This window comes from Pogoniulus pusillus, chromosome 2, assembly GCF_015220805.1.
Source record: "Pogoniulus pusillus isolate bPogPus1 chromosome 2, bPogPus1.pri, whole genome shotgun sequence".
Taxonomy (NCBI): Eukaryota; Metazoa; Chordata; class Aves; order Piciformes; family Lybiidae; genus Pogoniulus; species Pogoniulus pusillus.
The window spans coordinates 34,615,358-34,641,437 of NC_087265.1; the positions used below are offsets into that span (position 1 = coordinate 34,615,358).

The window sequence follows — 26,080 nt, forward strand, 5'->3', positions numbered from 1 at the left end:
GAGTGTGGAGGTTTTGTTTCTTTTTTTTTTTTTCCACATTTGTTTTGGTCTTTTATAGCTGGAGAAACTTCAGGCCATACACGAAGAGCTCAAGACTCAGTCACAAGAAGAAATCAGGCAGCTTTGGTCTCAGCTCGATAGCACCCGAACAAATCGACAAGAGCTAAGTGGTATGCTCAAAAGTTCTGCTTTTTATTTGTTATCTGGTTTCCATATTGAAGTATGCATTATGGACATGCAGTGGCTTTGGTTATGTACCAGAAGCATACAGGTAGGTCACAGAAGTGCCAGTTGGTGGTACCCTACTTGTCTCTCTCTGAAGGGTAGGTTGGTCAATGTCACCAGAGTAGTTAGTTTTGCAGTGTCAAAAAGCATGGTATGGCCATGGGGAAAAGCTCACTCCTAATTTCCTTTTCCTCCTTACTTTACTCCTGCATACCAAACATTTTTCATTGCAATGTCAATGAAGCATAATGGAGTTAAAAAACTGGGAAAATGCTGACTAATTAAAAAACACACTGCACTTTGTATTTGGTGATCTCTTGAGATACAGTTCAGCCTCTATGCTAAAGCTGATGCTCCTAGAGCAGGTTGCATAGGATCACATCCAGGAGGGTTTTGAAGAAGAGGATAGGACTCCAGAACCTCTGTGGGTAGTCTGTTTGCAGTGGTGTGGCACCCTTGAAGAAAAGGATGTTCCTCGGGCTCAAATGGAACTTCCTCACAGTTTGTGCCTGCTGTCCCTTATTCTGTTGCTGGACATTGAGTTACTCACTTTAAGTTGGGCTTTAATGCCCACGTCACCAAGCTGCCCTTAGTTGCTAAGGGTGTTTTGCTATATGGCTTAAAATAACCTTTTCTTTTTTTCACATGACAGTGGTTCTGCTTTAAAAAACAAACAAATCCCGAGTCTAAAAGCAAAAAATAAAAGTGCTTTGCCCAGCAATTAAACATGAACAACTTTGAGGGTTTTGTTGGGTAATTAGGGTTTTTTTTAGGCTTTTATACATCTGTGTTAAACTTATTAAAAAAATTTTAAAACCTGAAGGAAAATAATGACTGGACAAAATCTGTCACTTTATGCTTTAGATATCTGAAGATTTCTGTTTCCAGATTTTAGGTGCATTAAACAAAACATCTTCACAGATGACAGACAGCTGTGGCTGAAATGAAATAGAACATGTCTCAGATATGTGTGCACAAATGGATGTGTAACACATGAAAGGAGAGGCTTTGGAAAAAATAAAACTAGTAGAGACCATGATGCTGACCATGATGCTGACCTTGCCAATGTGTGTGCTCACCTTGTATTGAATCTGTACTATTGGGAACATTCTTTGCTGCTGCTGCTGTTGTTAAAACAGAAGGCAAATGTAATATGTGTCAAGTACAATTTCAGATTTATTGAGTAATGTAATTGTAAATAACTTTTGAAATATAATGGAGCTTTTTAAAGGTGGCTTCTTGTTATAAGTTGAGAGTTTCAGGTCTTTGTTTTGATACTAGGTCAGATATCATTTTATAGTATTTGCTGGAATTCCTATATTTCCTCTCTGTAACCCTTTATTAACCTTTCAAATGTCTTTCCATGTTTCTAATCATTCACATTTCTCATTCTTTGGGTCCTTTGTGTTTCTTTTTCATCTTGCTTGAGATGATGAAACCAGAGTGCAAGGCCATGGTCAAGGTGAGAACTTCTCTTTTGGTGTGTCACATCTTGCTTTGCTCTGGTTTTCTTCATTTGAGTGATTGCTTGATGATGTATTTGGATTGATTTGAGCAGTCACGGTGACGGATTCAAAATGCAGCAACTGAATGATGAGATTGCTGCCCTGATACCATAATGCCAATTCAAAACTGTTAAATGCTTTTCTAGGTTCATTTTGTGCCAGCAGACTTTGCTGGTTAGGCAAAAATCTATCCAGACTGGATTTCCCTTGCCTATCCCATTGGTGTTACTAGTCCCTGATTGCCACTTCCTCTGGTCCCTGTGCCTGGCAAGTGCTCCTTTTGGCAGCAAGCTTGAGCCATATATTTCTCTTATTCTTTCTGTCTGCACGTTCATTGTGAGCATTTTCCATGCAAATTGTGCTTTTCTGGTTTGCTACACATGGTGTCAGTTGCCCTTTTAGCTTTCTAATGTTACTGTTTCTTTAATACAAAATGTGATGAAGAAAGCTCTGAGAAACTTGATGAATATGCTGCAATGCTGGCCATTGCCCTCAGTCTCTGGAAGGAGAGTAGCTTGCTGAACCAGCCTCGTTCCCTGATCTCTACCACTTTTTTTTCTATTGGATGGCAAAACCATCACTATATTTTCTTTCTTGTGGTTTTGTTTGTTTGCATAGTTTGTGCTGAAGTTGTTCTTGCTTGTGTGTTTTTTACTGGGACAAGTTAAATGTTCTTGTCTAAATTATTGCTACTGATTGCTACAAGGAGATGTGAAGATTAAGTAGTATTGCAGGGTTCTTTGTGTTACTATCATAGACCTGAAGGACAAGGAAGTGAGGAGGGCTCAGAGTCAGTTGATTCTTTTCGTGATGATGGTTTTACTGCATGCTCTGTAAGTGGAAACCATGGTTTTGCTGTCTTCTGAGGAAGAAATGTTTTGTCTTTCAGAAGTTTATTTTCTTATGTAGCTTGTGGGATAAATTTTTACTTCTATGCTTACAACTGGAATGTAACTTAGCCTAAAGATTAAGTACTTCTGAGTGCTTGTGTTGGTTTTGTCTCCATTCTAGAGCTAAAAGAGCAGCTCTTGGCTCGTGCATCACGGGTGGAAGAAATAGAGCGTTTAAAACAAGACTTTGAACAGCAGCATCAGCAAAGACAAAGTGAGCATGAAACTGAATTAGAACAACTGAGACTTTATTTTGAAAATAAATTAAGAGTTGCTGAAGAAAACTACAGAGAAGAATTGACTTTGCTTCATCAGAGACTGCAAGAACTGAAGGAATATTCTCTGTCAGAGTTTGAAGTGAGTCAAGATCAAACAGAGGACATCAGGTGATTTGTTCTTTTTCCTTTAATCTCATGTTATGACAGCAGGCTTCCTTTTTTTCATTTAGTATAAACTATGTTAGCCTCAAAAAAAATAGGAATTGAGCATTAGGTAATCTGTAGTTGGAAACGCACTGTGTAAAATAACTCATTAACAGTCCTGAGCAGTTGTTGCAATTGCTCTGGTCTTACTTTCAGTACTACATTGTAACTCAGCAAGTTAATTTAAGTTAATTTGTGACAAGTTACAATCCTCAATTTAAAACCATTTTCTCAGTTGTTCTGTTGCAGGTTTTGAAGAGAATGCTGAGAAGGGGAGAAAGGATACACTTGATCAGCTAAATCAACAGCTGGAACAACAACAGGTAGGATTCTTCATATATTGAAGTTCTACTGTTCATTACATGACCTTTATGTAAATTTATATCTGATTCTTAGCTCCTTAGCAAGGAGTTAATAAGTCTGAGACATTTACTAAGGCTTAATTATTTTTGACAAGTACATAGTAAATTGTAAACTTAAAATAGTTCTCCATCTGGCAGAACAGATGAAACAGTGTGCTTCAGTTTTGTGTCCTCTGTTTGGGTTATCCCATGCCTCATAACAAACTCATCAAAGCTCTTCCACACGAGTGTGGAATTCGTGTTTCTCTTCTTTATAGATTCTGTAGTAATTGTGCCTTCTTTTGCTGTCTATTCTTTTCAAGTGGAAATGTTAATTTGGTTTCTCTTCTATTTCTGCACCTATTTGGTGCCATGCCTGCTTGGTGCCATGGTCTAGCCTTGAGCTCTGTGGTAAAGGGTTGGACTTGATGATCTCTGAGGTCTCTTCCAACCCTGATGGTACTGTGATTTTCTTGCATCTTGTTGTAATTTTAAGTTCTTGAGTTCTTTGCTCAACTTGCTTGAAGCCAAGTGCTTCAAAAATAAATTTTGCTCTTCTTTTAAATTTTTATTTTAAAAACTAATTACAAAAGACTTAGTGCAGGAATAACAAGCAGACAAGATGTACACAAGACAGCATGAGCTCAATCTCATTAGTAAATCAAGCAAAACTCGTATGAGTTATGAATGAAAAACACAAAGCTCACGCCTTTTTTCTTGCTGCAGTTACCTAGCTGAGTGTGAAATTATGGTATTCATAGATTGTTACTTCTAAGTTCTATGGTGTGTGTAGGAGGTCTCATCACTGCTGATAGTTAATAGTTTTTCTACCCAGATGCATGTGGGACTTTGTTCTCAATTGTAGAATCAGTCAGGGTTGAAAGGGACCACAAGGATCATTTAGTTCCATGGGCAGGGACACCCTACCCTAAATCAGGCTGGCCAGAGCCTCATCCAGCCTGGCCTTAAACACCTCCAGGGATGGTGCCTCAACCACCTTCCTGGGCAACCCCTTCCAGGCTCTTACGTGGTCTCCTCACGTCCAGTCTGAACCTACCCATCTCCAGCTTTGCTCCATTCCCTCTAATCCTGTCACTCACTGATATCCTGAGAAGTCTCTCCCCAGCTTTTTTGTAGGCCCCCTTCAGATACTGGAAGGCCAAAAGAAGGTCACCTTGGAGCCTTCTCTTCTCCAGACTGAATAGCCCCAACTCTTTCAGCCTGTCCTCATAGGAGAGGTGCTCCAGCCCTCTGACCATCCTTGTGACCCTTCTCTGGATGTGCTCCAGCATGTCCACATCCTTCTTGTAATGGAGGCTCCAGAACTGGATGCAGTACTCCAGGTGTGGTCTCACCAGAGTGGAGTAGAGGGGGAGAATCACCTCCCTCGACCTGCTGGCCACACTTCTCCTGGTGCAGCCCAGGATCTGGTTGGCCCTCTGGGCTGCAAGTGCACTGCTTTGAAACAGCTCCCAAAACTCAGGTCTGCCTTGTGGCATGGTTCCATGATGTATCTGTCTTAAGGGTCTTTGCTACACTAGTAGCAGATGAAATGTCAGGAAGAGAGGAAAACCAGTAGGGTTTTTGTAAACAAGGTATGTGTCAAGCAGATTCTTTTGTAGTGCAATCTACTTAGTGCTCTCATTGAAAGATTCTGAACGTGGTTTCTTGAAAGCTGAAGATGTCTTTCTAACCTGTTTCTTCTGTAGGAAGAACTTGCCAGTTTGCAGATAAAACTTAAGGAACAACACAGACATGAATTAGATTCCTTAAGATCTTCCCTTGCACTTCAGTATAAGGAGGACCTGATGAAAATGAAGATGGATCTGTCAGACAAATATATAACAGAAATTGAGGAAATGAAAAGAAAGCATTGTTTAGAACTTGAGCAGCTACGTGCCTGTCTTTCAGAAGAACATATAAAAGGTAAGGTGATCTGACAGGCTGAGAAGCAAAATGGTAAACTGCTTGTATGGATTTTATTTTAATCCAAATAGGTTTATCTGAAGGAGTGTTTAATTTTTCATTACTTTACCCTAAACAATAGGCAATGCTTAACATAGTTAATTCCTAGCATTCCACACTTCAGTTTTCAACTTCTATGGGCACATTGAGTTACATTTCCTACTATGTGGTGACCTGAAGTTGTTTATTCTCTAGTAAAAATACAATAACTGTAGAGCAGTTGCTAAACGGAGTTTATCAGGTTTCCATTCTTGATACCTGGAAGGGTACTGTCAATTCCTGAATTAAATTGAACATTTACTTGAAAAATTTTCAGTATTGCATTTCATCTGTGTTACATGTCTCTTGTATTTGCATTGAATAAACTAGTACTCAGTCTAGCCATAGAGCAGAGCTCCTTCTCTTCTGTGCTCCATACCTCTTTTACCTGTGTTCCCCCTGTGGGTTAAACAGTGCCCTACTCGTTAAAGATTTGTATTTCTTTTTCCTCTCTATTGAAAGCCTTTATGGTAGTGGAATTGGTAATATACATCTTTTGCTGTAGATTTCAGGTTAAAGTTCCTCTTAAAGCTGAATTTTATTGAGACTCCCTGTGGGACCATACAGACTTAACAGTTGGTGCTTTTCTTGGAATTCTAACATATAGTGCCCTGTACTGGTTCAGTTAAAAATGTGTATGTTGTTGAAGTATAGGTAAGGATCATGGCAGTTCTTGTGTCTGCAGATTCTTTGTGGGAGCACAATGTGATACACAAATACTTGAATTTGTAATCTGTGACAGTTAAGTAATGGAAGGCTTTAACTATTTTCCTTGATATTTTGGTTAAAAGGATCATTACAACTGTTTTAATTTTCAGTCTTCTCCCTTACCTTCAATTATTTATTCGTAATGCTGCACAGTATATCAAAACTGCTTACATTAAAACATTTAGAGGTTTGACCCTTCTGCTTCTGGGGGAAATACCTCATGCAAAATGCACATGCAGAAGAGGACATAATGTTGCCATGAATCTACTATTACAATGCAGAAAAAGAAAGTTCCTCCCGTGGCTGTTGCTGATAGGAGGGAAGTCCTGCCACAGGATTCATGATCTGTCCTCACAATGTGTGTTGATAATGATACATTTCAGTAATAAAGCAGGACAGAGTACAGAATCCTTCTGATAAGGGATTCTTGTTAGTGTGTAGGTAGTATGGCTACTGATGAACTGTGTAGCTAAAAATGTCCAGTTTTATTTCTGTGCATTAATAGAACTTGTTAAAATAAACTCCAGAATGCTGTTTTATTGTTTGAGTTGGATCTTTTGGGTTTGTTTTTTAAGAAATCACCAAACTGCGCCTACAGAGTGCTCAAGATGCAGCACGTCAAGTGGAAATGGAGGTGGCTGAGCGAGTGTCTGTGCTGGAGGAAGAGCACAAAGCAAAGCTCTCTGCCCTGCACTCCGAGAAGCAGCATATTGCAGAGCTTTCAGAAGAAATAAAGTACTTAAAGGATGAGATTGCTAAACAAAAAGATATTTCTGTGCAGAATGAAAAGCATCTGAAAGAGGAAATGGAAAAGGTAATCCTTGTTACAGTACTGTTTTAGACCAGTTCAGATCTGTTAGGAAGGCCAAGGAGTTAGAAGCAGCACTTACCTTAAAATGTCCCTGGATTAGTCACTTCAGCTGCAAATGGACTTGCATGGATACACCTAAATATTGGAATATGACTCTGAAGTTCAGAGCACTTGAATGTTAAACACTTGGTTTCTTTGCACTGAACATTTCTTTCAGAGCACAGAGAGTGTGGGAAGGCAGGTTCTTCAAAGGTTGATCTAACCCACCTTTTATATTGATGTGGGTCAGGCATATATATACCACTCCAACACAGATGCACATAGAAGAGGTCTTCATCCTGAGCATCTCCCTGCAGCACACTGTGAAACCCTGCGTGCTGGGATGTGGTAGTGGAGAATTTGGCAGAAAGCACTATGACAGATAGAAAAAGCCCTTCTGCTGGATGGGTCTCCTCTAAAATTTCTGGGTTTGTTAGGATTGTCTTTTGAAGCAAATAACCAAGAATGATTTTTTCACAGTGTTTTTTGAAGGAAGAACTAAAAATGGAACAGTTTTCTACATTTGCATCACGTTTGTGTAACTCTTACATCTTCATTGTCAAAGTCTTGGAGATGGGAGAATCCTGTCTTGCACCTTCCTTTTTACCTACTGAATCAGCTGTCCCATCTGAGGTTAAGCCTTTATTGGATGTTAATGAATTCCTTAAATTGTTCCAATATTTAAATGCTTATCAGACCTAGACAGATGAAGGTCTTACTTCTCAAGTCCTCTTTTCCTCTCATTTTTAAATAAGATATATATGTGTTATCTTTTTCCACACTGAAGTTTGTGGAGAAGACCAGAGAAAAGAGTTGCAAGCTATTTGTAGATAGCATAGAGACTCAGTTAAAAGTTCCAGTAGTCAAACTTTCAGTGCTATTGCTTTACTCCTACCACCTACAGCAACTTTTTTGTTGCACTGCTGGATGGGTCAAAGATATGTGGAGAACACAGTGTTTGAATGAGCCCATCCAACATGCTGATTCACTGGAAAGACGTATTTTAATTGCCTTCCTATCTCCTGCTCTCAGAAACAGAGTGAACCTCCTCTGAATTTCCTCTACTGCTTCTCAATTTCCAGTGCCTCCCATAAAAGTTCTCATGTATTGTGTGTAATTCAAAATCTAAGGGGCTTGCCTTTCTCTTCTACCTCTTCATTTAGGTTGTGGCATAAATAAATGCTTAAGTGTTTTTTTCAGGACAAACCTTCCAAGTGAATACTGAAGAGTACACTTCATACTGATGCTCCTGTAATAGCTTTTAACTTCAGGAGGTGACCTATTATCTCCTTAATTTACTATTCATTTGTTCTCCTATTTTAAAATCTTTTGCCTTTTGCCATTGAGTGATCATTTGGTGCTTTGGCTTCTGACTTTATGCTGTGTGCTTTTTGTGTTGCTTTCATGCTATGGATAAGAACCGTTCTTGTCATCAACTTGGGCACTGCATATAAAATATCACTGGAATGTATAAGAAGAGGTTTTGAAAATGACCCAGTATAAGTTTTTAATCATGATCAGTATAAATGTCTAAGGTGCCCATGTCACCAAAATCTGGATTCAAACCCCTTAATGCTGGGTTTCGCACTATATAATTAATTGAAGTTTGTAAGCATTTCCCAAAACCCTTAACTTTATAAGTTGTACTTATAAGGAATGAGCCCAAGAGAAAAAAACATGCAGACATACAGTACCACATTAATTCTAGAATTTTGCCTTGATTCTTTTTTTTGGTCTTCCTGACTATAATTGATTCTTAGTGATGCATTGAATCCAAGTACCTATAATTTGGTATTTCAGCCTTCCTTTTATTTGGAAGAGTGACTGCACCGCAAAAATTGAGTCTCTCCATGGTCTTAAATGCCTGAGAATGTTCAATCCACACACTTGAGTTTGGTTTCAGTATTGTAGACATTTTTAATAACTGTGTTTCCAGGTAAAATATGAAATTGCTGAGGATCACAAGAATAAATTAAAGGAAGCCAGAGAAGAAGCGCAGAAAATAGAGACTATGTACAAAGAGAGAGAGAAGAAATGGAAATGTGAAAGTGAGGACCAGAGAATCCAAGCAGAAGAGAAGTTATCATTGCTGCGTATAGAATTGCAAAACAGAGCAGAGAATGAGAAGCAGAATTTACAAAAGGAGTTTGAACTTCGAGAGGCTGAAATGAGCCAACTGCAAGATCACCAAGCTGCCAAAATTCTAGAATTGGAAAAGCTGGTAAAAGAGCAGCAAAACAACTTGCAGCAGCTAGAGGACAGCCTTGCAAGTGCCCAGGCTATGCAGAAATCTCAGGAGCAATATGATGCCGACTTGCAGGCAGCCAAAGCACTTATGGCAAATGAAATGGAAAAGGCCACCCTTTGTCTGCAGGAAGAATGTGCATTGAAAGTCATGGAAGCACAAAACAAGTATGTCTTGAGTGTATCCACATTTTGTTTTACCAGTTAAGTCATAGTCACTGTTGCTTTTTCTTATTTTGAATTAGAAGAGTGGTAGTGATACAGGTTTGTCACTTGATGGCAACAGCTAGCTTGCCTATGTAAAGCTGCCTTTCCCAAGGAACAAGAATGCTGTGCATTGTGGTTTGCTACACTACATTGCTTTGTGTAATTGCATTTAATTGAATGTAGCAAATCAAATGAAGTGTAATCAAGTTCTGCCTGCTACAGTTAAGAGTACAACACACAGCTGAAAATTGTGTGCTAGCCTTGCAGGAGGGAAAAGTTACAGGACGTGTGAGTGGAAAGATTCCCTACATTTTTTTTTTCCAAGTGTTGCCAGACAATTCAAATTACTTGGACTGGGTTTGTATTTGCATGCATTGCTTAAAATTTATTCCTTCTCTCCTCCCCAAGGAGTGGCTCACAAAACAAGATTGAGGGAACAGAGTAGAAAACACTGACAGGCGGAACTTAGCCTTTGAATGGCAATCATTAAGAAGTGATCGGTTATCTGTATCAAAAAAACAACCCTATAGTCAATACAGCACTTCAGGTACTAAGTCTGTATTGAGCTTTAAGCAGACCTCATACTGCTGAGTTTGGAGTACCCTCCCAGGTACCCCACACAGACTTCCACGTGTCTCTGTCTTAACTACATGTTTTCAGAGATGTTCCTTACAACAGTTCATTTACTTGCAGACAACACATTTGAGATGTAGACAAGGTATACCTTGTGTCCTAGGTGCTCTCATATAGCACTGTTCTCTCAAACAGAGACAGTGAACTGTGTTTGTATGTCTGTTAGTGAGTAATTTGATAGGAGTCTCATTCTACCTAGTAACAGCCACATACTACAAAGTGATGTAGCATGATCTTTAATTATGTGGCTATGAAATCAGCGTTGTGGCTTGCAATGAGCAGCTTCTGTATTTCAAACAATGTGAAATTTGTGGAGGCTAAGTAAGGCCTACTTATTTTTCTTTTATTTCTTATTAATATTTTTATTTCAAAAAGCCTTCCTGACAGTATTCTCTTAACTACCTTGGCAATAATACAGGTTTATGGAGGAGCACAAAGCTATGACTCAGAAATTCACAAGCGAGCAGGAGATTCTTCTCCAAGAGCTGAAAAAGAAACATGTTGATGAGCTGGAACTCCAAAGTCAGCAGTTACAGGAGAAGCATAAGCAGCAAGTTTTGTCTCTTACAGCTGAGCTTCAGACAAAGCACCAAGCTGAAACTGAGAAACTTAAATCTGCACTAGAAAGTAAACAGCAGATTCAGCTTGAAGCTTGTGTTGCTGAACTACAGGCAAAGCATCAGTCACAAATTGATGAGCTGGAGGCTAAACACTTATCAAATCTAGATTCCTTGGAGTCGTCCTACCTGTCTGAAATTCAGAATATAAGAGATGAACATAGTCAGGCTCTTGAGAAGCTACAGCTGCAGCACAAAGAACAGCTCCATGAAAAGGATAAACTGCATCAAGCATGCTTGGTTCAGGAGATAGATATGTTGAAGTTAAAGCATGCTGAAGAGCTTCAGCTTTCTCAAAATAATTTGAAGATTGAGATAGCTGCTGTTCATATGGAAGAACTTAAAGCCATGGCTCTTGAAGCAGAAGAAGCTCATAAGGTGAGTCAGAATGCAGACTTGGCGTACAAGGTGAAGTTTCATGATATGTAGTGTGGGATCACCTTTTTCCTTGTTCTTGAGATGTATTTCTGCAATCTCCTTTGTGCCAGCACTGACATTTGTGTGTAGCCATATTGTGAGCTGACATGGGCAACTGAAGCTGAAAATTAAGTCCATCTGTCACTCCCCTTCTGAATGCTTGGACTAATGAGTTTTCTATCTTAGTACCTTGAAAATGTATGAGGTAAATATTTGTAACGTATTTCAGATTGGAGGATCCCCATTCTGTGGCTCAGAGCTTCTCTGCCAGATAAAATTACCATCTAGTTCTGTAGTTCTAGGGATTAGAACAAAATAAATGTAATTTGATATCTTAAGCTACATTTCTAGGGCTGCAAAGATCCTCCCTAGTGGCACAGTTCCAAGAGGGAAAATAAAAGAAGGGTATCTCTAAAGTCTCAGGTGGGATTTTGAGAGCAGATTGTGGATGAATGGATATTATCTTAGGGCTTTTAACAGAATTCTACAGCTTTACTCTTGATAGGGCAGAGGTTTGAGCACTTGTGGAAGTCAGATGGGTAAAAAATGATCCCAAGACTTTTCCAAGATGAGGAGCAACTTCAGAGCCTTTCAGAGAGAGATGCTGGTTTTTAAACTTGTGTGGTAAAATGCCCACTTCCCGAGCTAGTGATTATATGTTCAGTCTGTGCCCACAAAGAACTAAGAGGAAAGTCTTGTGGAGGGAAAGGTGGGTATTTCTCTTCTATCCTTGCCAACTAATCTTTAATCTGCATTTTAATTGTTCTCAAGTAAAAAGACCTCCAGAAAGAAAAAGCTGAAGATTGCTGATGATCAGTGCTGCCATGGATAAAGACCATTAGTAGGGAGTGTTTAAAAACTGTTTACTAAGTAAGAAAAAGAAACCCATTTCGATGATACAGAGAGAGTGTATATATGTGTGTTTACTCACCTTTTGTGAGGCAATGTTCTTCCTGATGACTTCAAAAGGGTTGGACTTGATGATCTGTGAGGTCTCTTCCAACCTTGGTGATACTGTGATACTGTGAAAAGCTTTGCAATAGCAGGACATGTGCTTTACAAATGGATTATTTGTATTTAGTCTTTTTCTCTCAATTTTTTTGTTTTTAATTAATGCTTACACAGGATGATTTAAACACAGCTCTTCAAAATCAGAGGAGGTTGCTGGAAGAAGAAAAACTTCTGGCCCTGGATACATTACGTGAGGAAGTATTGCATATGGAAGAAAAGCATAGAAAAGCACTCCAAGAACTTCAGGATCTTAATGAGGCAGAAATGAAGAAATGTAAGGAAGAGTTCTCCAGGGAGTTGGAAGAAGAACTGGGGAAACTAAAAGCACAGCATGAACATGAGAAAGAGGTCAGAATATTGCTAATACCTAAATTCAATATCATTCATACTTATAAAACTGCATTTACTTGATTATTATCTTTAAAAGTGAGGCTTTATATCTTGATGCTTTTCAGATGTAGTATTTTTTAATAGTGATGGTTGATATGATGTGACAAAATTAACTTTTTTATTGGGGGTTTTGGTGGGCTTGATTTCTTTTTCTTGTCATGTTTAATTAAAAAATTTCAGGCTCTTATTTGGATAGAAAACAAATAGGTAATAATTTAGGTTATTAACTGTTAGTTGGAAGTACTAGACACATTAAGCTTTTACAAGTGAGCAACCTTTGCCAACATCCTCTTTTCTTAGCTAAATTATGCTAGGTCATGCTTTTCAAATATGTTTTCTCAGTGAAGTTCAGAAATCTTCCTAGTTGCCCATGAAGTTTTACCATTTTTTCTTGTTGGAAGTGTTTGTGTCAGCTTGATGATATTCACTTTCATGCTGAAGGCTAAAAAGTTCATCAGCTACACTCTCTTTAAACATTAACATGGAGTAAGAATTTTTTACTTAGTATTTTATACAATCTGACTTCTATTGTTGCAAGCAGCCACAAGTGATTGAGGCATTTTACTTCTCTGTGCTATATATTACATTTGTGTGTTAGTAGAGATCACAAACAAGATGTACTTTATCCAGCTATAGCCAAACAACATATGTTAAAATATAACTTACTTTTGCTCTTCCACTTATTAATTTGAAAATTAGTGTGCTAAAAAAGTCTCTAATCACTTTTACCACCTGGTGCACCTCACAAGAAACATTTAGGTTTGAGAATTCCCATATTCTTTTGCACTGTTAGGTTTAGAGCTGGCAGAGATTTCCAGCTGGCTGAAGTGCATTGTGGACTCTCTTTACTTTTGGGAGAATAGCTAGCTTGGGAAGGTAATTTTGTTAGTTATCTCAGAAGTTCTCATAACTACTGAATTTTTAAGCTTTTTATCCTAGAAACAGAATTTTTTTTCTCTATTGTGATGACTACAGTGAGTCTTTGAGAAGATAATTGAAAAAGAAAAAACAACCAAAAAAACCCCAGCAACAAAACAAATTAACAAATGCCTTCCAAACCTGATTTTTTAAAGAACTTTAATTCATAAATAATTGTATTAAATGTAGCTGTGTAAAGCTTAATTCCATCTGAACAAGAGAAATCTCATCCCTGTGTTCTTCTCCCTCTCGTTCTTTGAATTTCTCTTATGAAGTGTCTGTTGGAACAGACAAGTAGTTAAAGCTTTATTAGTCTCATGAATACAGGAGATGCTCAGTTACCTAAGGCCTTATTGCTTCTTGCCTATTTTTACCAGCTTGCATCTTTCTGTTTCCAGCATGATGATATATAGCAGCTCTGTATGACCTTGAGGATGGTGAGAACTATCGTGGCAATACTCTGAAGAGGTTTTGTTTTTGTTAATTAAAACACTGTGGCTAAAGTATTTTGTATTATTGCTGCGTGTAGATGTGTGCTGCTGCATCAGCCTCCGAAGTAGAAAGTGTGCGAACAGCTCTTCTGGCTGACTTTGAGGAGCTAAAATTGAAGCAGCAGCTTCAGTTCCAGGAAGAGATTGAGCTACTGAAGTGTCAGTCAGAGGTCCTGCTTGAACAGCAGATTGCACAGCTGAAGGTAGGATCTGATGAAAATGAATTTCAGAATGTGCACTGTTAGCATATTTGGCTGAAAAAGAGCAGTTGGTATGCATCTTTGTTATCAAATGGCAATCTGAGTTAGATCTCTTCCTTCACAATATTAGCACTAGAAAAGCATAGGAAGCAATGAAGTGTTCTATAAGCAGTTGAGGTGTTTACATCAGGGTTGCCTTAATCCTGGATTGCATGTGTCCTTCAAACAAAACCAAAACAATCAGTGGAAAGTATTTGCTCTAAGCAACATTCCTTGCATACATTTGTCTTCAGTTTGTCATTTGAAACTTTCCTTGATGTCTGCAGTGACTGCGCCCTTGGCCTATCATCACTTGCATACTTACACTTGGCAATAACACATGCAGTGTTAGATAGCTAAGATTTTACCAAGTGTGTGATGACAGGAAGCACTTTCTGGGTTTTGTTGTTTTTTCATTGTTCTTTATTTCTGGTTTCTTGGGTGATTTATTTGACTTTGAAACTTTCATCCTGATAAGCATTTTCAAAATGCTTCAAAACTGCCTTTTTCTGACCTTTTGTATGATGTGGTAACTGCTTATCATCTTCTGAGCCTTGTGCAAAATGCTTTTATGGTCAGACAAAAAGCATATATAAAACTATTAAATGAACAGAGAAGATACATCTTGTGTCAGAAGAGAGAGGGAAACATGCCAATGAGCTAAGAGCAGTGCTTGCATTCATCTCAGTGTTATCACTGTTCTAAGCAGCCATTGAGCTCAACTCGTTTAGTATGAAAAATTTAGATCAGATGAAGTACCATCTCATTATTTGCTTCTCCTTGGGAGATTCCAAGAGATCCTTACTATTCCTGTCAGTACTTCTCCTGAGGTGGGACTGCAACAATTGCACAAACCTCTAGAATTAGATGCTGCAGATGTGCTGAAAATTTCTCCTATTTCCTGCTCCTGGTCCTTTCTGAACTCCTGGCCATTCTTTGACCTCTATCCATCTGGTGCAACTGTCTTTTGAAACAGAGGACACAAGTGTATCCTGAAAAGCTGCTGGAGGTATATTCAGCATTGCTGTCCTCAGCTGAACCTCAGCCTTCAGTCCACAGAAGCTGAAACTGGACTGACAGGAATCACCTCTTGGGTATATGCCTGTTATTCTCCCTCTCTTGAGCACTTGAGACACCGCAAACCTCCCTTTCTGTTGAAATTTTGCCAGAGGTAATTCTGCTGCTAGTATGGCTGTCTCTGGTGGTTTTTTTTTTCCTTTATAAACTTGGTAACCAGTGTTTTGTTCTAGAATAGGCTGAGTCTCTCCGCAGTGCCAGGCTGAGCTGTGTCATGATCTGATACAGAATTTTACAATGAACCTTCCCATGCCTGCTTCCCCCATGCTCATCTATGGGCTCATCTTCGTGCCAGACAATTTGCTTGCTTTCTTCCCCCTTGCATCCCTTTGCAGATTTGAGTTATTCAGAGTCCCTTTCTGCAGCCTGTCATGCTGTTTCAGCAGTGCTGCTGAGAAGAATAGGCAGGGTGTTTCAGAGACTTTGTCCAGAAGTTTACTGTACTGGTGGAGGAAAACCTTCATACTCCTTTGTGCTTATTAACTTGTATCTTGCTAACTGCTAGGCGTTCTGCCTTTTGAGTCCCACTCAGTCTAAAGACAGGCTGAGTCTTCCACAATGGAACTGGGACAGCTCAGGTGACTACATATGTTCTGAAGTCGTACTTCATGACTTGGGGAAAAAAACTCTTTCTTGACTTAAAACTTTAAAAAACAAGGCAGCTTTCTCTTTGGATTGTATTGGTGTTTGTAGATCAGGTTGCAGGAGAATTTTGGAGGGTGTTTTATGCTGTGATCAAGATGTCCATTTTCCCATTTGTGGTGTTGCAGAAACCATTGTTAATCAAGAGTTCATTTTAGCCTCTTTTGGGAACACACTCCAGGATCTTGTGTCACTTTCCTTATTTGTCAGTTCAGAAGTGGGAGTTGTCTCATAATCCCTTCCTTTGGAGTGCTTTTGAGGTGATGTCAGATTTAATAATTTCTGTATCATTTTGCCATGTAAATCTACCTCACAGTGATGGTAAATCACTCCCCCTCTGTGGTACTCAGTGCAATGGGTGTTGTATTACTTGCAATTGCTTACAGTGGCTCAAGTGGCATCTGTCCATCTCTGTCTTGACTTATTCATCTGTTTTCTATTCCTTATCACTGTCTCAGCAGTGAGAAATGACCAAAGTCTCAGTAAGCACATTCAGATAGTTAATTTATCTGTCTACTTACTTTAAAAATGTTCGTTTTGGCATGATTGTGTTGATTGGTGGTGGCAACTGAAAGTTCCTGCCAGTTTATCCGAGAAGGGAGGGTTTGGATTCTAAGTTTTTTAGGGGTTGGTTATGTGTTGTGGGGGGGAAGGTTTGGTTTGGGGTTTTTTGGGTGTTTTTTTCTGGGAGGGGGGAGTTTGTGGTGTGGTTTGTTTGGTGGTGGCTTTTTGTTTTTCTTCTCTTTCTGTATATCAAAGTGCACATGACTTACGCAGGATGAATTCGAAGCTGAAAAAAAGGCATCATTACAACACACGGAGCAGATGTTGATTCAAGAGAGGGAGAAGGCACAGACTGCTCACAAAAAGGAGCAGGAGATGTTAACAGCGCAGTTGCAGGAAAAAGCAGCAGTAATTATTCAGGTGTGTGGAAAATATTTTAAACATAGACACCAATAGTCACCTTACAACAATTTTCTTTCAGGTAGTTGTAGAAAGATAGGAGGTCTCCCCTCAGCCCCTTCTTCTCCAGATTAAACATTGCCAGTTCCCTCAGCCTTTCCTCATAAGACCTGTTCTCCAAACCCTTCACCATCTTCGTTGTCTTTCTCTGGACACTCTCCAACACCTCAGTGTCTTTCTTGTCACGAGGACCCTACAACTGAACACAGTACTCAAGGGGTAGCCTCATCAGTGCTGAGTACAGGGTGACAATCATTTTCCTGGTCCTGGTTGTCACACTATTCCTGGTACAGGCCAGGATGTTGTTGGCTGCCTTCACTACATATGCACAGTGTTGGCTCATATTCATGCTTGGTGTCCTATAAATAAACCCATGATTAAAGAACCTGAAGTCTTACTGGTTACACCAGGCCCAGAGCAGACATTGGTCTGTTGGCTCTTGCTGTTTAGTCCCTCTTCACCCCCCAGAACTGGAGGGATAGAGAAAAACATTACTTAGCCATGCATACATACATATGCTTATGGTTGGTTTGGGATTTTTGGGGGTTTTCTTTTTGCTCTTAATGGGATAGAGATGTCATGTCATCTGGATGTATAAATAAGGAGAGAAAACATGTTCCTACCAACTTGTTTTCAGGCAGGGCTTAAAAACTAAAGAAGAAAGTTAGCTAACACTAACTGAGTCAGACTACTGTTCAGGTTTGTGTGCTGCAGCCTCAGAATTTATGTGAGGGCATTGCTTTGTGTCTTTGAAGTGTAACAGTGAAAGCAAACCAAGAGCAAGCTAAAGTATGATGCAGAGTTTTTACAAGCTTTTTGTGTTGCTCACGTGCATTGAGTCCAAATGCAAGTGGGGCACCTCCCTGAAGCTAAATTAACATCAGAAAAAGAGAACTAAAAAAACTGACCATTCATTTTTAGTCTTTCTGCTGTTCATAATTTCCAGTAATTGTAGAAGAAAATTTGTGTCACAGAGGACCGTGATTGTATGCATGTATTTGAAGTTCATAGTTGCAAAAAGACTTTGTGGCATTACTACTATATTTTTCACAGCTGGAGAAGAAAGTGGAGTCTTTAAACCATGAAATAGAAGAGACAAACTCTGAACTGAAGGCACTTCTTGAGCTACAGGACAGAGAAAACGAAGAAGGAAATTTGGTAGCTGTGTTGAGATCTGGTATTGAGCAGTCCAAGGATGAAAGGTTTGTACATCTGTCTATCTTTAGCCCGTATCCAGGGCTAAACTACAGCGGTTCTATCACTCCCTCCCCAACAGCAAAAGGTAATGGGAAAAATAGAGAGAAGATCCACAAGTCAAAATGAAAACAGACTTAGTGAAATAGCCAAACTGATACTAATACAACTGTGAAGTACACGAAGTTAACCTGAGCCCAGCAAAGTTAAGAAGTCACAATAAACAGGAAAGTAGTCCTCAGGAGGAAGAGAAGCAGGGTCAGGAGGGGTTCAAGGAGAAAGTCCAAGCAGGAGGCTCTCACAGCAAACTTTCCCCTTTATGTTTATGGTATGGGATACACCTGTGAGCCACTTCAAGTCGGCTGTTCTGGTGGACTCAGAACTGCTGGCCTGTGATTCTGTCTGTGCAAAACCAGGACAACATCTTGGGTTACATAATGCTTAGCAGCTGGGTTTTTGTTTTCTCACTTTTCATAAAGCAATCAGTAACTATGCAAAATTAAACTAGCTGAAATTAGTAGTGCAGAATGATGATGTATTTAGTTTATTTGCATTTAAAAAACTTTTTTAATTCCCTTTTTTCTTGTGTTCTGATGTAGACTTCACTATTTTGCAGTTTCCACTGTCTGTAATTTTGGAAAATGCTAAGAAATGGAGACAGTCTCTTGATCGCAGAAACCTTTCAGTGCAATGCAGATTGATTCATTCCGCTGTTGGAATGTGTGAGTTAGAGAGGTTATCTCTAAGAATTCCCTCTCTCACCTTTTAAGAAACTGGCTTACTGTTTTTCTTAACACTAAAATGTTTTCATAAGTATAATTTCGTTGCCTGCTCTGACAGAACACCCCTCGATACTTTGCTGCCAGAGTTACAATAGTAGCAGATGTCTTCTCCCTACTTACTGATGCTTCCATAGATGTGGAAGCCTTGGATGCTTCAGGCTGCAGTATGTCTCCATCTAGCCGTGGAGAAGAGAAAGGCTTTTTGCAGAGCCACATCTGTGTGAATGGCCTTGTGGGTTTTTTCAATCGTCTGAATCATCTTCACTGATAATTGTCAAACCATGGCAAGACACCCATTTTACATTGTGGGATTTTCAGTAGGTTCAAAATGCCGTTTAAGTCAAGTGCATGCAGGACTTGAAGTATTCAGTATGGCTTTTTTTCTAGGAAAAGGCTTCAAGAATCTTATCAGAATGTTTTGAAACTGCTTATGGAGCTGGTGAAGGCCACAATAGCTGTTGAGGACCTTATCTGTAGCAAGATTGGTCTTTGCCTCGATGACAGTCTGACTTCTGGAGATTCTACAGAAATTCCCAGTATTATGGAAGAAACAAGGTTCATGCAGTATTTCAAAGCCAAAGAAAAGCATCACCTAGAAAAAGGTGAGCACCTATCTGCATAAATGGATGTCATCATTTCACATTCTTGAAAAGCACCATTTCCTTTTATGTGGATGAGGCTCAGAAAGGGGATGTTGCTTTTTGAAATCTTTTATATGTCTCTTTCAAACTTCATCTGCTCTTAAGATAATGTCTATTGGCGTTCTTCTGTTGTAATTATTTTAGTAGTGCAACTACTAAGATCCTGCCGGAAACGCCTGAATGGTTTATAAAGAAGGAAAGATGAACTTAAGGGAGTGGAACATCTCCCTTATGAGGAAAGGCTGAGGGAGCTGGATCTCTTTAGCTTGGAGAAGAGGAGACTGAGAGGAGACCTCATTAGTATTTATAAATATGTGAAGGGTGAGTGTCAGGAGAACAGAGCCAGGCTCTTCTTAGTGATGTCCAATGATAGGGCAAGGGGCAGTGGCTGCAAGCTGGAGCCTGGAAAGTTCTATGTGCTGGAACGTGTCCAGAGAAGGGCGACAAAGCTGGTGAGGGGTCTGGAACACAAACCCTATGAGGAGAGGCTGAGGGAGCTGGGGTTGTTTAGCCTGGAGAAGAGGAGGCTCAGGGGTGACCTCACTGCTGTCTACAACCATCTGAAGGGAGGTTGTAGCTACGTGGGGGTTGGTCTCTTCTCCCAGGCAAAACCAGCATTAGAACAAGGGGACACAATCTTGAGTTGTGCCAGGGAAAGTCTAGGCTGGATGTTAGGAGGAAGTTCTTCCCAGAGAGAGTGATTGGCATTGGAATGGGCTGCCCAGAGAGGTGGTGAAGTCACCATCCCTGGAGGTCTTCAAGAAAAGACTGTATGGTACACTTAGTGCCATGGTCTAGTTGACTGGCTAGGGCTGGGTGCTAGGTTGGACTGGCTGATCTTGGAGGTCTCTTCCAACCTGGTTGATTCTATGATTTTCACTGTTGAAGATGACAAAACACTTGAACAGGCTGCCCAGAGAAGTTGTGGCATCTCCTTTCTTGGAGACATTCAAAACCCACCTGGATATCTTCCTGTCTTCTGGCAGTGGGCTGGACTAGATGATCTTTCAAAGTTCCTTCCAAGCCCCAACGTTCTGTGATTCGGTAGCTTGGTGAATGCTGATTTTTCAGGCCCTGATGTGCAGCACAGTATTTCAAAGCATTGTGAAAGCCTGTCTTGATTTTTCAGCATTCAGTTATTGATTTATACAAATTTTCACCTTGAGATACATCTTCCGGGCCAACCAATGTCCCGGTATGATTGGGTTGTTGCTTAGTGCCCACTGATGTGTCTTTTCTCTGTGTTTCAAATACGTCCTCTTTTTTCAGTAGATGAGTTGCTTGACACAAGTCTCACAGAATGCAGCCAGATGTCTCCAGTGACTGACGAGGGGTCTGAGTTGAGCCAACACTTTTGTGAAAGTGTTTTTGCAAAGCCTGAACTGGCATGTGAGAGTGAAGAAGTGATACTGAAAATCTCTCAGCGTTTGTGCACTGCAGTGGAGAGGCTTCTGGAATTGGTTACAGAATCAACTAAACAAGTAAAATTTTGCATAATTATACTGAAAACATAAAATCTGTTTAAAGCTTCCATATTTTAGTGCTCTGTAGTAGACAGGCTACTGAAGAGAAACAGGTTTTGTCTGAACACGTGATAAGTTACCAGTATAGGCAGCAGATGTATCCCCTGCTTCTTATAGTGAGGGTTTCACCCTTATTTGGTCTTTTCTTATACATGGGTCTTGAACATATTTTATTTCTTCTAACAGATTCTATAGGAAGACTGTAAGTTTGTTGCCTTAGGTTTAAACTAGGATTTTAATTGCATTTGGTGACTTAAGGAGACCAAGAGTTAAGTGGTTTTAAGGTTTAAGGGGTTTATTGCACTTTACACCAACCCTTCTTCAACATTGATAAGCACGTTTAAGAAAACTGTCCATGCTAATATGTTTTGAGAGTGTGTAGATAGCAGCAAGCAAATGCATTCTAATCATTTACTGTTTAATTATGCTCACAGGAACTGCACTGAATATTGTAAAGAAAATTTGAGCATTTCCATTTTGAGTTTTGCAATGTCTAAGCATTCAGTTTAGAGAAGCTGCAAATCTGAGGTGGATGCCTGGGTACTCAATACATTTAGAGGACTGAATTTAGTGCTACAGTAATTAGTTTGTTGAGGAAGAAAGCTCACCATTTAAGAGAAAATGTGAAGGGAAGGAATATGTTTGAAATTTCTATCCTTATCACATTTTGTGCAACCCATAAGTTGTGCAAAATAGTATTCACCATCTTAAAAAAGCCCTTCTAGAATGAGTTCCTCAATTTGTAATTTTGGGTGCTGGTGTTGTAGCTAACCTGTGGTTAAAGCACTTACCCAAGCTGTAGCAGATATAGATTGTAGTTGACCTTCATCAGTTGCATTCAAGCAGACTTTGCTTACATATGTGAAACATCCACCAGGATAAGCTAAATATAAACTAAATGTGAATGGGGCTGCTCTATTCCTTTCATTTGACCTTGAGGCATTGCAGGTAGGAATGCAGCCTACATTGTATCAGAGAGCCAGGGCTTGGAAATTTGGTGATGTGTTGACTTCACTGTCTATGAGATGTGGCTGAATCTCTTCAATTGAAGTGTAAGGATGCATTGAATTTTAAGTGGCTCAGGAAGCATGTCAAGCTGAGCAGTTTAACCAGCAGGGAGGCACCTCTTCTTATGTACAGTAAAGCAATTTGTGTACCTGCAGAAGATTTGTGGCAGAAGTACAGGTGTGTGAGTAAAGGGAATTGCTGAATGTCCAGAGGTTTTGGGAAAATTCAACCTAGTATTAAATCAAAACATCAAAACTTGCACCTTAATTCATCAAAATATAAGAAATGGAGTGTGTTTTTCTTTCAGTGTCTGTAGTGTTATTGCATGGCATGTGCAGTGCTAGGGGAAATGATGATGGTTTTTTTTCAGTTGGAGAAGATGCATGAAAACCATGCACAATTTGAAGAAGAATTCAGCCGCCGCAATCAGGAAACTGCCCAAGTGGTTAGTCAGCACCAGGAACTAATGAAGTGCCTCAGTGAGGAGTGTGAGGCCAAGAAGCAGCTGGAACTAGAACTTCATAAAACAGAGGGTAAGAAAATAAACAAGTAGAGATTTTACAGTCATTTACTACTGGTTCATTCCAGTTACTTGAAGCATAGATCTTCTCTTGCAGATCTGTTACTTAAGTCTCTTCCTGCATTTCTCTGGGGTATGTATGTGAGTAGTGCTTAGTCCTAGAATTATACCACTGATTGTGTGTGAAAAATACCATCGTTTTCAAAGCAGCACTTTGCATTCCTGCACATCTAAACATGGGAACTTGGATCGCTGAAAATATTATATGCTCTCAGTGTAAATCAGATCACCTATTTGATTTATAGAGAGAGGTTCAACATGATCTAGAGCAGTGTTTTGTGGTAGTGCAGGCATAAAGGGATTCTGTAAGAGGAGACAAAATGGCTGAGGCTGTTGATCTCAACACTGTCACACACTGCTTATTGTCAGTCTAATTCTCCTCTGTGGGGATTACAACCCAAAGTCTTTGCCTTTATGTAGGAGAATTGTTGAGGGCTCTGTGTCCTTCAACTTGAGCTTCTCTACCTGAGAATGCCCCTGTGGGATCTGCTTTCTCCTCTTCAGTTGTGCTCCTTAAGGCTTACTTAATCTTTCCAAAATCTTGTTTCATTTCTTGCTATGAATTATGGCTGGATTTCATGGACTCTAATGTTTTGATCTACTTTCTGGAGACTGTTTGATCCTCAGCCCCTAGAAAAGGTTGTCAGGCTGCTTCTGTGTTAGGTAATCCAAGACCATCTAGCCTAGTAAGCCAGTATCCATTCTGTATTTTGTGAAACATTTTAAAACATGGCAGCCTCATCAAATCTGTAGGGATACATTAACTGCTGCGTTTTACTCCGTAAGTTACCTCCAAAAGCCCAGCTGCTGTGTAAATTCCACTAGACTTGCAGTTTTCCCTTTCTACGTCACCTTCCATTGTTTGCCAAAAATTGTTTGCTTGTAGCTTTCAAGCTGCTTTTTTTTTTTCCCAAAGATGAATTTGCCTATTGCTTGATTTGGATTCTGACTTGGGATTTTAGGCATTATTGAAGGCTACGTTTCAGAAAAAGCTGCATTAGAAGAGGCCTTGAATCTGAAAGAGGAATCCGAACGTCGCCTGGTTGTGGAGCTGGAGAACATGCGTGAGCGCTTCCAGGAGCTCACCCAGGAGCAAGCAATTCTCGGTGAGGAGTGGCTGTAACACTGTTAGTGGAAAACAGAATTGTTCCTGTCAGGGCATGCTGCAGTGTGTTTCTATAACACATCATCAGCCTTTGGTTTGATGAGCCAGTGAGCAGCTCTGTCTGGTACAGAGGTTAGCAGGGTGCTCAGTAAAAGCAGGAAATAAACTAAAGTCTCTGGTTCTTGCTTATAAGGTGGTAGTGCTGTTAGTGAAAAGTAGTTCTGCAGTCTCATGCTTAGATAAAAATGGAAAATGTCTGAGAAAATAAGAGGCATATACTAACTACAAGTAGTTTATTGCAACAGATAATTAGAACCTAATTGGCAGCTGAAATGCTGGTCATTTGACACTGCAGCAAAGAGAAGAGTTGGGGTTTCAAGGCTTTTGACTGCTTCCAAGAATAAAGAGATACCTTAGTAACAGCAGAAGAAACAAAATACTCCTGGAAGATTGTAGTGTTGATGTGTACTTAGTTTTATACATAAGCTTCACAACCTTGTCATGTCAAAACACACATACATGATCAGTAAGGATGACTGGTAAGATTTTAATGGTCAAGCTCAAAGTCTACTTAGATTTTTAAAGGAAAGATATAGGTTGAAAAAGTGGAATGAGGTAGTGCTGTTGGGAAGAATAAGGTTGAGCGCAGGTATCTTAAACTTCTATATAAAGGGTGACTTGCTGCAAGCCACAGCCAGCCCCTGGAATCTCAAATGAAACTCAGATGAGCAAGTGCAAATAAGCAATCTATCTAATTTCTTCTTCTACTCCATCACTCCCTCAACTCCACAGAGCATCTGACATGATGTCAGCTAACTACAGGGATCTTGTGTAAGGAAGTGGAGTAGGGCAAAAGGGAGCCTCAACATTCTGGATGGAGTCTCATACCACTGTATAAGTGGAAGCTGGTGCTGTGATAATTCACACTGCACATGAAGGAGCACACATTTTGTGAGTGGGACAGTATTTTAATGAAGACCTTGAAGAATCCCAGTGTAATATAGCTGGTTTATGTAAGATTTTTTTTTATTCAGAGGAAATTTTAGGGATGTTACATGACTTGCAATATACAGGAACTCAAGATTAGGTCATACTGGTTCTTACTCATAAGTCTGTGAATCATTATACTGCTGTAAGTTTCCTCTTCTTGAATTTGCAGTCTTAATGTCATTCTAGTACTTCTGTAAGTGAACTTCTCTGTAACATCTTCCAGTAAAAAAATTATTACTGGAGATCACTGCATTTCTGCTAATGCCATCATTATGCTACCCTAGGCTATGTCACCTCAGTGCCATCTTCAGCTGTGTTGCATAGATCTCTGTTGACTGAGCAGACCATGTAACAGGTAGTTGCACATAGTGTGAGCTCAGGTCAGAAATACAGACTGCAAGGATCAGTTTTCTATGAAATTTCTCCAGTGTCAATACTAGAGGAATGTAAAGAATCTGGCTTTCAGGTTATAAAGCCAAATTCTATAGGAAGGGTGTGTTTGAACACAGTCTAGATGTTGCAGTTATCTTGCTAATTCTTGGAAATGTCTGCTGTGGAGTCCTGCCTGACTTTCAGCCTTACTGTATCATTCTTCTGCAGCTCTTGCCTGCCCCTTGCCTCTCCCCCACCTCATTTTCTTTGATGTAGAAGGAATGGATCACAATATTCTATTCTTGTCTGTCTTTTTTTGTTTGTTTATTTCTAGGATCACCTGTTGCTAATGCAGCACAAAAAGAAGGTTCAGGTTTGTAATTGAGTGTGGTTTTTTTTTCCCTGGTCTATTATTGTAATACTGAGTGAACGGATTGATAGTTTTGATTTTCTTTTTAACAAAGAGGAATAGTACTCTATAAACAGACCAAACAAATTACCAGAATTATGGATGTCTTAGCAAAAAAAAAAGTGTAACTTCTGTGATTCATGAAAAAAAAACAACAAAACAAGTAAAGTGAAAAAATATTCGATTCACTGATCAATATTTAAAGGAAAACAATGTTTTGTGCTGTTTGGCTTTAAAGTGCATTGTGCCACTGTTTTTGTTTGCTGAGTTAATTTTTCTTTGGAAGGGATGGAGTGAGTTGTTCAGCTTGCTGTGAGATTCTAATGGTGCACAGTGGGCTGTTGATAAAATCTATTTAAATGAAGAAAAAATATTTGAGGTGGTGTGAAATGGAAAGCTAAGATAAATACAGCAAGAACTAAAGGAAGTCTTAAGGGAGACTAGAGAATGTAATTGAGTGGATAGTTAAAAAAGGGAGGAAAGCAGAATGGTAGGGAAGGCTAATTAGGAAAGGTGAAACAGAACAAACCAACGTCTGTAGAGGTCTACACTGTCTTCAGAATTCTAATGCTGAAGCAAAATTTCTAGATGCCAGATTGTTTTTTAGATTAGTTTTAGAAGCACACATATTTGCAGATAGGTTGTCTTAGAATCATAGAATCAACCAGGTTGGAAGAGACCT

At 39.5% G+C, this 26,080-nt stretch overlaps 1 protein-coding gene across 1 annotated transcript in view; it reads left to right on the plus strand.

Annotated features, from left to right (window-relative positions):
* The window catches only part of PCNT (pericentrin), an 89,116-nt gene that overhangs the window by 21,412 nt on the left and 41,624 nt on the right, over positions 1 to 26,080 (plus strand). The window contains exons 13-28 of the mRNA XM_064160412.1: positions 59 to 170; positions 1,655 to 1,687; positions 2,742 to 3,006; positions 3,278 to 3,365; positions 5,093 to 5,309; positions 6,671 to 6,909; positions 8,882 to 9,357; positions 10,448 to 11,024; positions 12,189 to 12,422; positions 13,912 to 14,076; positions 16,609 to 16,755; positions 17,848 to 17,996; positions 19,158 to 19,372; positions 20,681 to 20,892; positions 22,313 to 22,475; positions 23,485 to 23,628. Coding sequence (XP_064016482.1) covers positions 59 to 170; positions 1,655 to 1,687; positions 2,742 to 3,006; positions 3,278 to 3,365; positions 5,093 to 5,309; positions 6,671 to 6,909; positions 8,882 to 9,357; positions 10,448 to 11,024; positions 12,189 to 12,422; positions 13,912 to 14,076; positions 16,609 to 16,755; positions 17,848 to 17,996; positions 19,158 to 19,372; positions 20,681 to 20,892; positions 22,313 to 22,475; positions 23,485 to 23,628 — 3,436 coding nt within the window. The remainder of the gene's footprint in view (positions 1 to 58; positions 171 to 1,654; positions 1,688 to 2,741; positions 3,007 to 3,277; positions 3,366 to 5,092; positions 5,310 to 6,670; positions 6,910 to 8,881; positions 9,358 to 10,447; positions 11,025 to 12,188; positions 12,423 to 13,911; positions 14,077 to 16,608; positions 16,756 to 17,847; positions 17,997 to 19,157; positions 19,373 to 20,680; positions 20,893 to 22,312; positions 22,476 to 23,484; positions 23,629 to 26,080) is intronic.